At 34.0% G+C, this 16,001-nt stretch overlaps 1 protein-coding gene across 2 annotated transcripts in view; it reads right to left on the reverse strand.

Moving 5' to 3' along the window:
- Positions 1-16,001, reverse strand: part of LOC108756946 (polypeptide N-acetylgalactosaminyltransferase 2) — a 205,929-nt gene that overhangs the window by 34,277 nt on the left and 155,651 nt on the right. The window contains exons 2-3 of one of the 2 annotated variants that reach the window (XM_018501158.1): positions 13,992-14,164; positions 13,337-13,456 (exon numbers count right to left, since the gene is read on the reverse strand). In XM_018501158.1, coding sequence (XP_018356660.1) covers positions 13,337-13,456; positions 13,992-14,164 — 293 coding nt within the window. Of the gene's footprint in view, positions 1-13,336; positions 13,457-13,991; positions 14,168-16,001 lie in introns of both variants that reach the window. The other variant, XM_018501157.1, reaches the window with a different exon arrangement.

Here is a 16,001-nt window from a genome sequence, read left to right on the forward strand (position 1 = left end):
ATTGATTCAACAATAAGAAAAATTAAATCAATCTACGTAAAAATATTGTTTATTATATCATAAAACAAATTTCATTGATATATAGTATATTTTATATTATAAATAGGATAAGTGTTGAATACTGAAATACTAAGGCAGATGTCACGATAAACGTTATTCGTAAGGTGTCGTTGAATGAAATGTCGGAATAAGAAGATTTAGTAAAGATCACGTATCTGGATATATACGTACATGTACATGCCTTGGAGGTAGAAATTTCCATATTATGTGTAACGCAAAGATATATGACGTAAAGAGGAATGCTAGGATATCGCCGCGCATTATTCATATAAAATATCACGCTACACATAGAATCGTAGACATTATGAAATGAGATTTGGAAGGTATTCTGGACTCTGAAAAAGATGGTTACATCTTCCTACGCTCATATCAAAAGAAGAAATATATCTTTTATTCTTTCTGACATTCCCCCTTCAAAGAAACTGCACTTGAATTCACTTTGCAAATAAGATGTATATATACATAGTAGAGATCTATACAGAAATTATTTACATCTCTTGTGATACAGAGCATTAATTTGTCAAAAAATCATCAATTTATACAAAAAAAGATATATAATGTCAAAATAATTAAGTAAATATTTTCTTTATTAATCTAGCCCACTCTATATAAATTAATAAATAATTAAGAGTTATTTTTACGTTTAATGTACACCATTCTTCTTCTTATTCTCTATTAATACTTAATTGTAATTACGGCAACTTCTTTAATTAAATCTTTGATACTTAAATACTAGTTCTGTGATTTAATTAAGATCATGAACTATGTAAAGCTGAGCGTGGAAACGAGAATTTGCAGAATCATACTAGCTGATATTCTTTAGGGAGGTCAGTGGATACGCGTTGTAAACTCGATAAAGTTACAAAATGGAATCCGACTCGAGTCCCAAGTGATTATAAGAAAGCTTCCACGTTGTATGACCATGGTTATTGTAAAAGTAGCTACCAGCGTTTATACAGGAAATTGCCAGGAAGTAAAGGATATAGATACCCCTTGGGATATTTCCAGTCGTAGAGACCAATTCGTATGGCGACAGAACTAACTGTTGCAATGTCGGAGAATACGATGTTAAGAACTAAAAGATACGCTTGTTGGAAACAATGTTTCTCAATTGAAAAATATAGCTAGATTGCATCTACCTTCTGATTCACTTCTGCGTAAAAGATTAATAAAGAAAAGATTATTTTACGAACTAATCGTATTAATTTTGTTACTTTAAGCAATATCAATTATTTTAAATAAAAATATGAAGAGTTTTATAGTACAAGTAAAAGCTAATAATAAAACTAAAAAGAGGTTTAATAATAATAAATAAATCGTTGCAGTAGATGTAAAAAAGAAGAGCAGCAAAAAAATTTGAAAAAGATAAATTGTTTGATTTGTTCTATATTACTAAAAATCTTATTAATTTTGACTCTTTTGTCTGATTTGATTAATTTTTTGGCTTAGTAAAGGTCGGGTATCTATTGTCAAAAATTATTTGAAAAAATTAAGTAAAAATTATTAATTAAAATTATTAATTATAATTTTAAGAAATTTTGCAAACGGACAAATGAATGCACAGTCAGACCAACATTATGAAATTATGTGATATTTGCTATGTTATATTATTTAATAAATAAAATTTTGATAGTTTATATTGATTCTAATTTGACTCTCTCTCTCTCTCTCTCTCTCTCTCTCTTTCTCTCTCTCTCTTTCATTTAAAATCAGTTTCAGAGTACGGCACGAAAAAACAGTCCAATTAATCTTCATATAAATCGATATGGTTATTACATATGTATATAGCTACAATGATCAAAATGAAATTTTTTTATTGTGATAAATCTTTTTTTTCTCCGCAAACCATAGTATGAAAAAACGATAATTGAATGAAAATCTAGAAATGCCTTTAATATGCGAAAAATACCATATCATAACAACATTAACGTAACATTGGAATGATACGATCACTAGAAACGTTTCCACAGTGATTCTCGCACAGATGGGAAAAAAATGTGTAGAAATCCAATAATGAACCCGGGTTACCCGATAGTTTCCATGAGAGCATTTTTAATATCTTCCGTCAAATTTTCAGCGCAGTAGAAATGGTTGCCGTCGATCTCTGATATCACTCGATATTCTATCGCGCGATGGAATCGCAGAAGCGCTCATTTCCGCGCGAGGGATTTTAAATAATTTTTACTAACGCGTTCTCTCGGAACTTTTCGTGATGAAAATCAACGACGTAATCGCCGTACGATATTACCGGCGGTACTTCAACAAAATGTCGTTTTCCTGAACGTATAACGTAAATGATTTTCAGTCTGTAGAAAGACTCACTCGACGAGAACGAGAAAGTCGGCTGTTTATTGCTGCGGCCAAATTGATTGCGAAAATACTTATTTTTAAAATGCTTTTAAGATATTTTAAGGTAAAAAAGTAGTTCCTCTTTTGTGCACATAAAGGGCGTCAGTAGGTGCAACGATAAAAAAAAGAACCGCAAAGACGAAGAGACGTGAAGAGGATCATTCTCAAGTGTACTGAGAGCTTTGTCTTTACCGGTAGTCTTTACCGGTAATAAAGTTTACGAGGACACTGGTAGATCTATTGTTCAAATCTTTAGAAAATTGGTAGCTCTCTAAATTATTTTTATTAAAGGTATTTCCAGTATTTCCGATTTGCGATTAAAAAAGGAAAAATTAAGTTAAAGTGTTTTTTGGTAATTTATCAGGCACTCTCTCATAAATTTATAGAATTTTATTAACAATTGTATTGGATTTTATACTATTTTAAAATTTATTGATATAATTTATAATATTAGTAATGTGTGCTACAAATCTTTATTTCATAAAAAAAACCGATGAATAAGTTCTAATAAAAATTACAACGTAAAACAAGATTGTGTGTTATTTAAAAAAAATATTTTATTTAAAGAATTTTCTATTTTTAAGTTATTTTATGTAAAAAGTATGCAGTTAATATTTTGCAGAGTTTATATTATGCAGTAAAAGGAATAGTAAATGAAATAGACAGTGTTGTGACATATTTTGTCGACTATATAAAATTAGTATAAATGGTAAAGTTCGAGTAAAGGGACAACGTCGTCCGATAAAAAAAAACCTCCATCGAATTTACTGTCTGAGCGTGACAGTCACTGTATCGGACAGTTGTAGCAGTCGTTGCGGAAGTCGTGCGTCGGACTCTATATTGTGGAAGGCGAATCAGCGTTGGAGAGCTTCCGTGGCACGCCAATACCGTCACCGCACACCAAAGTGGTTATAGAATTTTTCAGTTGAAAAATCCGTTTATCCCGGACTCCGTCTTATCTGAAAATGGTGCCTTAAGACGATATTCGCTACAATAGACTTCTGGACGTAAAGCGCGCAAACGGTCTGACCTGGAGTAGTAACTTACACACGTCCAGTATTCATCTGGACATCTGTACACGCGCGGATTTTCTTCGACGGAATTGTTTTGTTTTACATTAACATTTTCGTAAGAGAAAAAATTGTAAAACAAAGACTCGAGGCCATGTAAATCGGAAGGATATAATATTATTAGAAACGTTTTTGATGAAATCTATACATGTTCGTATTTCTGATTAAACATTTACTCGATAAAAAAAGTGTAAGATTAAATTAATGGTTTTTGTATTAAATAAATATATGTTTAGTAAATATTTATTCAAAAATATTCAAACACATATTTATTAAAATTTAGTTTTTTTTTTCAGTGTCTAATAGATATAATATATTTTTAAGCTCGTATAGTTATGTATCATACAGACGCTGTCATCAAAATTTCATGTTTCATGATAGATCGTAGATAATAACGACAGAGAGGATGAGAACGCATTAAATTTTTATTGGTCTCGTGTACATGATAAAGGTCGATACGACGACTTTAAGCGTAACAGAAACGCGCTCGGAAATAAAGTTGGAGTTTATGAAACGGCCGCAATCGCGACGCCCGCGAATCCCGGCGCATTCGAGTATCGCTCGAGAAGTCGGAATCGTCGGCAAAATTGTTTCTATCGGCATCGATATCGCAGAACGAGCACTTTCCCACAAGCTCGAAATGGCGGCGGTGTTTTTCGACTGAGAAATCGGTTTCCTCGCGATGTCACGTTATCGCGGAGAAAGGAGGAAGAACGCGAAGATTCGTTTCGCGAACCATACTCCTGCGGGCACGTTGTGTTTTCGCACACTCTCTTGTAAGCGAACATCCCGAGCTCGTTTCGGGATGAACGGAATCTCGTACCATTCTGCACCGTGTCATACATTTGCCAAGCGACGCGGTTATGCAAGTGCTGACGCAGGCGGTAACACTTCGTACGGTTAGATAGGGACGAAACTTCATTGTGTCAGCCAAGTGCATCGGACAAGATGGCATCTTTTGTCGCGGATCTGAGAATTTTCATAGCTTGCTGACGTGATTCAACTTTCTCCGCCACGCGAAGCTCTCACAGCGTCTGCGAGACTCGGGGAAATTCGTTTCGAGAAATTGTGCACTTCAATCGCAATTTGTCCGGATACTTTTAGCAAAATGCACGAGTGTCGCGAGGATATTAAAGTTGACTGTATTGGTGGCATTGACAGACGGGGTCAAATCCTTTGTCATTATTATGTAATTTGAAAGAAATGAGAGCAAAATATATAAAAGGCGATAGTGACATCAAACGATATCATACGTATCTTTCTTTATAAGAAACGATTGAAATTGATTTCCGGCGGATCAGGTTTCATAGATATTAACGGATTCTCACTGGTATAAAATTAAAAAATAAAGGTCAGCAAAGTAATCTGAATTGCAGAGTCATCAAAACAAGTCCATTGATACGAATATGCCAGAAAGATCGGATTCATCGCAAAGTTCGCTCGTGCATGGCCAGCCATTGTGCAATTCAGGATGGATTGGGCAAGATGATGTCCTTTGTCGTGCCATCGACGATATCAGCAGCACAGTGACTCAATCCCATTCGCCTTTTTCAAGTAAAGCTCCCTGAGACACCGCTGGATTTACTTGAATAACTTCGAGTATGGACTTTATCCACGTGCAATGACGCAACTCGCCTGTAATGTCCTCGTTGCGAAGAACTCTTGAGGCATCATCTTTTTTGCTGAATTGCAAATATCGTAAAATAAAACGCGTTAGTTAGCAGATTATTCTTTATCAAGTAACTTTTTTTTATCGTGTAACGAACGACGAACAGGTATTTCCACTTTTCACCACTCTAACGTGTCAATAGAATGGGTCTCTCGAAAAAGAAGCGGCGCATTGAAGTTGTTGCATAATGCACTCGTTTCACTGCAATGCATTCGGGAACATCGCAAACGGAGGAATTAAATATTTCTATGCCTGAAACGGCATAGAGAAATGGGCAACGGATCGATAATGCAGGAGCCATAAAACAGCCGGTGCGCAAAATGAGGACTAGAGAACCAGCAGGTTGGCCGTTGCCCGGCCATACATCAAACGACAACGCATATCTGGCCCTAGGAGATCTCATAATAGAGTACAAAGCTGCCCTCGTTATAATTCATGACCGCGTAGTGAGGTATCCTGGGGCTGACCGAATTATTACTTCATAAGAATAGGGAGGAACGACGACAAGACGCACTGCTAGATTCTCTGGAACTACATCGCGTACAATCAATCTTGCATTGTATGTACGTAGCACATTTTATAAAAGATTTTATCAAATCTGAATAACAAATAATAAGAATTTCCATTTACGTAAACTACACATTGATAAGTTACAATATGTGTAGTTTACGTAATATATGATTTTCATTAAAATTAATTAATGTTATATTGAACATATCTATAATGCGTGCTTTTTTTCATTTAATCGCAAATGAATAATACTAATTGAAAATATCCATTAATTTTTGCATGCATTTGATCTTCCAAAAGCAAAATGTGATATGTGACTGATTATTTTACATCAGTTTACTTTGATTACTTTGTAATAAGAATTAATTTATGATTAATTAATCAAATTAGTCTACAAATTACAGTTACGTACATAAATCAAATAATTTGTAGAGTTAATTATGTAAATGCTTTATGAAATCATTGTGATATACGGAGAAATTATAATATTATTAAATAAAATTCTTAATATTAATATGTATAATCGGAAATTATTGTTGAAGTAAATTTATTTGCGGCAAAATATGCAACGAGAAGCATATTGATTATAATTCATTTATGTGTAAAATAAGTTTCATTCAAGTAAAATATAAATACATAAAAGAATTAATCTGTTGAATTTGTAAAGTAAATATATGGAAAATTTTAAATTTTGTTTCATACAGCAGAATGATTTTCTGCAATTTCTAAAACTGTCGATAAATCAATTCTTTTCTACAAGTCAAGTGGACCGCACGTGTTTATTGAGCCGGGAAGTAGTAACTGCGAGTATGATCAGACTGCGTGCAAGTAGCGAAATCTTGTTACGTCAGCCAGAAAATACAGGCAAATAGATAGTTGCATCGCTCCCCCGAAACACATCCGCAACTCTGTAACGTTTATTTTCTCCTATAATTTTTCTCCTGACATTTTGTTCTATGGAAGTTGGTATTTTCGACGTGGCCATAATTCTTCGCACGACGCAGCCCAAAGTCGAAATAAAAATCTCAAATCTTATAAAATATGTGTGTTATTTTTGGAAAAATAATACTGGCAACTGTTTATATGTAAGATACATTATTTTAATTTTGTGTAAAACTAAATAAACCAATTGCTAATTGTAATTTACGTAGCTAATGCCACTCTGTGCTCGCATATGATAACATAGGACCACAAAAAAAATTTTCGGTGACAAACCAGAGTAGATATTTTTTATAATATTTTGAATAATGCTTAACATTGAAAAAGTAATTTTATTTGTTTTTCTTACACTATATTTAACTTATCAAAATATATAATATTTAAATCACACAGTGTCGCAATTTCAATGTAATATTTACTTTTGCTCTTTCCTCAATGTTTCAATTTTCACGGATTTTTCATTTTTCTCGACTATCTAAAAAACTAAATGTGATGGAGCTGTTTAGGAATTTAGATACAACGACCCAAAATCTATAAAAAAACACCTACTCTGATTTGAGTTCTTCTCTCCAAAATGTTTTTTATTCCTGTGTAATTTTCAATATGTAAATCTTACGCAAATCCTACAAGATTTTCTTTGTAGACCCCTTTAAAGTTCAATCGCAATGGTGGATTTACAAACATATATCGCATGTAAATCTCTCCTGGGATCCTTATCTCGACACTCGCAGCGCATTGATATGTTTAATATATATCGACCGGCATATCGAGTTTCATGATGTATATGGCATGCAAATAACGTAGATCTTCCAGTATCGGTAAATATAATGGAAATTACAAGAGGAAGCAATCGATAACGAATATCGTGTTTGCGGAACACTATGGTGACTTTGTAAGTTCAATTCGTACGCGCGCAGTAGTTCAATGTTTGAACGATGGTCGGAGAGTCAAATATTATGCACTACGTAGCAATGAGCGCCATGAACGAATGAATCTCTCGATGACTTTCTGTGGTCAAACATACATTTCTGATGAGAATTTTAAGTGTGTAATAAACGGCTTTGTGCAGAGAGCGATAAAGTCCGGCAAAGCTGGCCCCTCTGATTATTCAATACAATACATTCGCGTTACAATCTCATTCAACTGAGATCATACGAGTATAACATTTACGTACTGTTTCTGGTATCGGCTATCGGATTTCTTGATTGCTGCCTAAAGGACAGTATGAGCGAATGTGAATGGATAAATACCTATTTTTATCCTTCGTTATATTATTTTTAAAAATATTATTTATATACATAACGATAACATAATTTTTGCTAATAAATTTTGTAAACTTTTTCTTTGCATGCGAGCAAGCATACGTGTATTTACTTTCAATACTTCAGCTAATACAAAATATCCATAACGGATATTACGTATATAATCTCATCAGTCACCGTTTATATAGATCTCAGACATCGCGTTGATTCTCTCGTGATTCATGAGGTCATGCACCAACGCAACTAACAGAATCTCCGCATTGCCCCGTCAGGAATCAAGGCGATTACTTGCCCAGTGCGCGTGTGCCAGAGAGAAAACGAAGTTTACGTCACGGATCGTATCCGATAACTCATGCGGATCCAAATTCGTCCCGACAGCACGTTATACAGAATTAATCAAACGGATGTAAACTGATACGAATTCCCTTTTGCTTTGAAGCAAAATTAATGACATCTTGCATAATATCATCCATAGTTAGAAGGAACGAACAAATTAACATCGATAGTAAATTATAACCATTGAGGAAACTTTGCATTTAGGGAGCTTCGCAGATAAAAACACGATATAATCGCATATAATGAAAAAGAAAAATGTAGAAACTTATTGTTAGATCTAGTGATAAAGGTAAGAAGCCTCTTCAGGATAAGATTGCCTGAGAAAAAGTGCAAATGCATTTTAAATGCGATGATACACACACTTGGTCTTTCAATAAATATGCGTTTAATATCAAAATGCAATAAAAACATCTAGTTTTTAATTTAAAGCTCCTGATTTCACTATAGATTCTGAGATCAATGATCCGTGAGAAGTGAGGAAATAGATACATAATGAAAATTCTTGCAAAATATATTAAAATAAAAATAATGTTCAACAAAACAATATTTGCATTTGATAGAGTAGTCTTATAAAATATATCGAAAACTTTCCTTTTACTTCGAAATAGAATAAAATTATATTTATTTCAATTCGAAAGCTGTCATATAACTTGTTTCGTTATTTGGTTAGGCATAATTCAATTTCAAATATATAGTTATTTATCGATTCACAAGGAGAATTTTTTATATATTTTATCTATCAATTGCAAATGTTTTTTTTTTATAAAAAAATATATTTAATATAATTTGCAAAAATTTTCTTTATACATTTTTCTCATTTCTAACATCACAATCCAAAATGGCTGCAAAAGTATGCAGAAACTTTATTAAGCTGTATAAGATAATAATTTTTTTTTTCTAAAAAACACGTATTAAGAAATTGCAAATATCATAAATATAAGAATAATTATTTTTATTTAAAAACAATTATAAAAAAAATTAAAAGATAAGCTGTAAATAATGAACTTGGGATTAACATTTAGAATATTTCAATAATCCTATAATGAGAATTAGAATATTAATCGCGTATTTAGTAACAATACGATATTATTTATTGTAAAGTATATTGTGGCAGATTCAATATTAGCTGCATTGATAATGAATTAATTAGTTATGGAATTGGATCATAGTAGTATAGTTTCTCTGATCAAGATACGTCGATCTGTGTAATATACTGTGACAATGAAATAATTATACTAATTTGCGATTATATTCCGGATATACGATTGTTATCGCGGACGCGAATAATTAATTATAAATTCTATCGTTTCAAAGTTCGTTTGAACAAAGATATTTCCACAACAAAACTGTTTAAAGTCCCCTTCGATTAATTAATCTTAACTTTATATGATAATTGTCAAATGTATAATACTTCGTTGTATTATTGTCAATCATATATAGAAACTGAAATTTCGAATGGACTTCCATATGCTCAACGAAAGCGATGAGAGTCAGCCTATGTTTTTATTAGCGGTATATTGGACGTAAGGTAACAAGAGAGCAGGCAATACCATTAAGTGCGAGAACCGTCCATAAAAAACTTTGCAAACTCAATTCTATTGCTTCCCCAATTTCCGTCGTCCCACTGCTTCTTCCTTGCGGGTTAACCGTTAGAATCGAGTCGAAACCCTTTCACGACCTTCGTCTTAGCAAAAAGTACCATCTCTTTTTCATCTAAAACGCATAACTTCGCCCCAGCTTTGACTTTCTGTATTTTCGCGATGTCTATCTGCCAAGCAAGGAAGCGCAAAAATTCATCTCGTACAGAATGCGTTGCAGAGTATGTTCCCGCGCCGATTTTCCTGAAGCAGGAAAGGATTTACCTCATAGCGTGATATGTACAGATTCACAATATTTTTCTATCCATTCGCAGAGACATTTTTCACCATGTTTTTCAGAATAATACACACAGAACTAACTTTACGAAAAATATCAGCGATATAATATTTGCAATAAAAGAGCTTTTCTGTCATCTTTACAGTCGATATAATACAAAATATGATATTTCATCTTTTTATAGTAAACATGGAAAATGCACAATGATTTTGATTATACTAATTATTATTTATAGAAAGAAGACAATAATGCTACATCTAAAAATTTTCATAAATTATTTGTTTAAATAGTACCAGCTAAATATTTATTAAATATAAAGATATATATTTATTTGGTACAAGAGCCAAATTTTTTTTCTCTAAAAAACATGTATTAAGAAACCGCAAATATCAGAATAATTATTTTTATTTGAAAACAATTAACAAAAAAAAATTAAAAGATAAGCTGTAAATGATAAACTGAAAAAATTAATTTAATTAACAATCATTTTTTTATTGAGTAAATATTTATTTACTATGAGTAAATGTTTAGTTGGCACTATTCAAATAAATATTTATTAAAATTTAGTTTTTTTTTTCTCAGTATATAAATCTTGATATTCGTTTTATATTTTAAAAGATGCTCTATATTTATTATATATGTAAAAATACGCGAATCATATGCCATAATATCCACATAATATGCACTTAACTAATTACATTTTAATAAAGCATACGCGGCAATGAGAAAATTAATGTACACATGGAAATGCGATTTATTGCAAATAACATCATGATACTAATTACCAATATATTATACTGATACATTACAGAGATAACCGATTAATCTTTCTGACAAACAGTCGATCCTCGCATGATTTTCAGCGACAAGATATAACAGCAGATACCACGACAACTATAATTTATATTCATTGCAAACATTATACAATGACCGTAAACAGGGGAAATGTACATACCCATAGTTTCATGCGAAACTTTATACATGAGTTTCGGGCGGCTAACAACGTTTGACATGTAACAACGGTACCAACGATCTATGTGTATCGGTAAGAATTTATGATCGCGGCTTTATCGCTTTTCTTGAGAGCAACTCAAACTCCTTGACGGTTTGAATGTATTGGAACTTCATGCTGCCTTTTGAATTTTTCATGATATAAAAAGAAGTGTATGTGTGTTCGTGCATGTGTGCGAGTATTATGTCGGAGCGTACAAGGATAGATTGCGCCTAGGTGGATCAGAAGAATTACAACAGGTATATATTTTGCGATTTTATCGTGCAGAGGAACTGTCAATTACAATTTTACATTCGAGCCTGTGCAAAAAATGTCTTGATATAACGCGTTTATGTATGCATTTACATATTACATTCATAATGCAATATAAAAGATTGATTTAAAATGTAGAATTTCAAATTCCCGAATATTTAATATTTCGCAATATATATAATATTTGTGTGCTATTACCTTTTCCAATGAAAGTATATATTATACCTGAGAGGTGAAACGAACGTCAGATTGATGCCTGATTCGCTTCGCAGGAAATTACTGGAAATATTCACGGTGGCATATGCAGAAATGGATTTCTTATACTTTGATCATGTATATGTTAATAAAAAAGTGTATAAAAATATGTTTCTTCTTTAATAAATTAAAAAAGCCTGTTTATAATAAAGTAGAAATTTTTAGATATCCGCTACGAGAAATTGCTAATATAATGATATAATTTGTTTCCTTTCATCATCAATTTTCTAGGATAATTGAATGAAAGTTCGTCTTCACAAATAACTACGTACGATTATTTTATTGTACTTAGATTGGGAGGAATATTACTTCTCAGTATTTGCGAGATCTTGCTGCTCTTCTTCGGCGGAATAACTGCTGTTTGGCGGCCTGAATGTATGGCAGCTTGTCATGATACTGCATGAATTCCCAGCGGTACCCCGCGATCTTACCGATCATTTGCGAGGAATAATATCCGCCGAGAGAATCACGTAGCTGCCAATAGTAGTGTATAAACGGGTTGATCGACCGACAGGCCAATTTCTGCGTTCTTTTATTTCTTTCCGCCGTCTTCTCGCTCATCCCGAAATGCTTGTCTTGTGAGAAGACTGTCTGACAGTAAATCATATTCACCAACTGTACCGATCCATTATTTAAAAAATGAGAAACTTATCCTGCCGCCTCTCACGAATACACAAATCGAGAATTTATTCCACAAGACAATTTTAATTCTGAGTAACCGTCTTCGATGCGTCTCCGACGACTTTATCAATGAATAATGAAGCGAATGAATGTTGCGATGGATTGAGAGACAAGCGAGAATAAACTCCGATCATCTTTTATTATTTTATTTAGTTCCGTTAAGCTTATTTTTTTTACACACATAATATAGCTTTGCTTTTTAAAATAAATAATTCGTATATTGCTCATTTGCTACAACAACACACGGAAAAAAATGGATAGTCTTATAAGTTTAATAGTAAAACTATTCTAGCTATTTTTGTCAAACTTATAACATGCCTTACTTACCTAAAAATAAAAAATACCGGAGGTGTAAAAAGATAAAAAGTATGTTACAATTATAATAAATCCATTCAAGTGATCTTAAATAAATCACTTTTCTCTGTAGACTGTAAATATGAACAACTCTCAAAACTTACACTTGTATTTTTTATTAAGCAGTAAATCTTGTTAGCGCAAAGGCAAAAAATATTCATTGATAAAGTACGTTTTATTAATATGTATGATTAATATGTATATAATAATATGTATATGAGATGTATATAATTTATAGATTAAAAAATAGTAACAAATTATAGTAGTAATTTTAGTAAAAATTAAAAGAACCAAAGTATGTTTTTTATGTTTCTTTTTTTTTTCTTTATGTTTATGTTCTCTTTCCGCAAGTAACTAAAAAATAACAATTTTTCAGATATGTCGTTATAATAAAATATGTAGCCATATGTATGCTATATGCATGCAAAATAAGTTAGCAATATATGTATACAATATTATAGTTATGATATATATACATGTAATCTATACACCTATATAGGATCTAATCTATAATATGTACATCCAATCATGTGTCTATTTGTGTCTAATGTACATGTAATGTTCAATATTTAACATATTAACATATGTTTAATAGCTTAATACTTGTTTAATAGTAATGATTTAATATTTAAAGAAGCAAGATACATTCGGATAACGTGTAAAACACAAATGTAATAATACATTGACAAACGTTATGTAATAAACTACTTACATAGCGCTACGAGTATCAGGTATATCACGATTGCTCGGAAGACCGTCGGAGGCTTCCTGATTGAATTTATTCCTGGCGTATGGGTCCTCGCCTGCACGTAGACCACCTCTTGAAACGTACCTGTTGCACAAAGAAAATTATTGCCGTTGAATTTCTTCTTATTTTTTCTAAAATCTTCCGTCAAACCTGACATTCAGGTTTACGTGTGTTTATCGTGTCGAAATGATCGCGCCGTAAAACGCGACGTCCATCGTAACGAATATAACGGCACGTCGGTTATAATAGCGAATAGCAATGTCGATGAATGGTGTGGATAATGAAACATTCCAATGTAATATAGCAATAACACGCGGATATGTCCCAACAATATGCGATATGTTGCAGTTTCTAGTCTGTGAAAAGTTAATGGATCGTTGCAAAAGAGTCCCGAAGATAATAGATAATGCTTGTGTTGAACGCGCGGAATAATTAATGCCAATATTCCAATTCCAGACAGAGTCGGAAGTCTCGCTGCAGCCGAATCAATATTACACTCGCAAATGCGTTCCGGAATGTCTAAGAGCCGACACTGAAAATACGCTCGCGAGTAAATGATGTTTGAGGTGCATATCGCGAAGCTAATAATAGCGAAGGAAGATCCAACGTCCAGACTCACCCCTGTTCGTCAAAGTAATTCCACGTCACTCTCGGATCCGGGGTCGGTGCTGGTAGAAGCTCGGATGACATTACAATGGCCGTGCCGTCTGAATCCATGTAACCGCCGGAATTTCCGCTGGCGGAAAGCGCCAGGGACGCGGGTTCTTTCAGCCGTAAGGCTCTGTTTTCATTCTGCTAAAGAAAACATTATTTTCAATTAGAACTTGTCACATTCGAATTACTACAGACGTCGCGTAGCTATTAAAAGTTACAGTTTAAGGGATTTTTCAGAACTTTCAATAATTTCCTAACTGATCTAGAGTTGTTGCATCAATTAATCATATAATAATCGAGTGCATCTTGAGGGATGTATACAGGAAATTTGCGTTCAATAAACGTTCTATAAATAAATTTTCATTAATTTAGGAAACTCCGCTCTATGCTCTTCAGATTGTACTATCGATACGTTTGAAATACGGTTAACTGTATTTCGCAATATAATGCAGTTAGATGCATCTCCATTCTCGTTGAACACATCCTGCCGCCTAAGCAATTTCGAGATCGACGGAACAGGACGACCCTTTGTAACTCAACCTCAGCTCCTTGCTTGGACCACTTGGCTTCGGCGCAGGAGTGAATTGTAAGGCAAGACGGTCTGCGTATTGACACATCATCGATATACGCCGTATTGATTTCGAGTCGTTATGGAGTTACGAAGGTCTTCGTATCGCAGTTGCATTGTGCCTCTGCCGGTGGATGTGTATTGTAATAGTCGATATATAGGTCATTGAACTTCGCTCATCATCGTTTCCGGGGACGCACCCCCGGGGACGCGCGCGGATTCGTTCCCTCGCGATATCGGAGATTTTCCGCGACATTTCTGAAGATAACAGCGAACATTTTCACGGGCATGGACGCAGGCACGTACGAGACTTGCGGGGTTACGTGAACAAACTTAAAATCGCCCTCGTGTTTCCGGGAGAAAATGTAAACGTGGCGATCGGCAAATGCTACCGCGGTACACCGACCGCTTTCAGTCGGATTACTTTCGGTCGAACACTCGTGGCTTAACAATGGACGTTTGTAGAATATTCGAACAGACGATAACCAGCTCGCTTGTTATTCAACAAGTTTTTTTTTCGAATACATACTATATTAATTTATTTTTAAACACAATCTATTGTCTAGAATTTTAATGATATATTGAAAACGTTTCGTGATTGTGCAGTATTCAAAAGACTGAACTGCGCGATTAAACAACGGAGGTTGTCGGATCAATTGTCGAATAACAGAATGGACGCAGCAGCCGGAGAAACGGTAAGCGCCTTGAGACCTATAGAGAGTAAGCGTGATAAGTGCGTTTTGCACTAGAACCATTAATGCATTGCATTGTACGCTGAAGCGGGCGAGCAACCGTTAATTTCACCGCGATTCTTCTCCGTCGGAAGCACCTCCCCCGACTACAATCCAAATGGCAGTATTTTCCGCGAGCACGGATCGTTAACCTTACGACGTCGATCTCACGCGCGAAAACATCCAACAAAAGGAGGCGAATAAAGCGAAGAAGTATAAAACGATGGGCGTGACAGCCGATGAGGCGCCGCTGAAATGAGGATGAGTTAGAGCGTAGGGAACCTAGCGTGCCGAGGGAATGCATTCGTGATGAAATATTAATTCACGGGTCACGGATCGAATTACAACCGGAAGCACACTTGGATGGTCAGTCTGCGGCAAGCTGTTGCATCCGGTTCCACAGCGGTTGGGTCCACGTGACGTCAAACACCCGCGTTGTTGCATAAAACTCGTATGAAGTATCCTCATATAATCCAGTCTCCGATAGGGTTGGACGCAAAAGTGTGAATCAATATTTTGGTTGTTTTAATTTACATTCTTTTCACCTTTTGTCACGCAATCGAATTCTTAAAAGCGGATACTTTATATATCTAATTTATCGTTAGATAAATCTAAATGTATCTAAATGTATCGTAAAAAGAGGATTTTATATATCTAATTATAAGTTTAATTGGCA

Source organism: Trachymyrmex septentrionalis, unplaced genomic scaffold (assembly GCF_001594115.1).
Source record: "Trachymyrmex septentrionalis isolate Tsep2-gDNA-1 unplaced genomic scaffold, Tsep1.0 scaffold13, whole genome shotgun sequence".
In the NCBI taxonomy this organism is placed as follows: Eukaryota; Metazoa; Arthropoda; class Insecta; order Hymenoptera; family Formicidae; genus Trachymyrmex; species Trachymyrmex septentrionalis.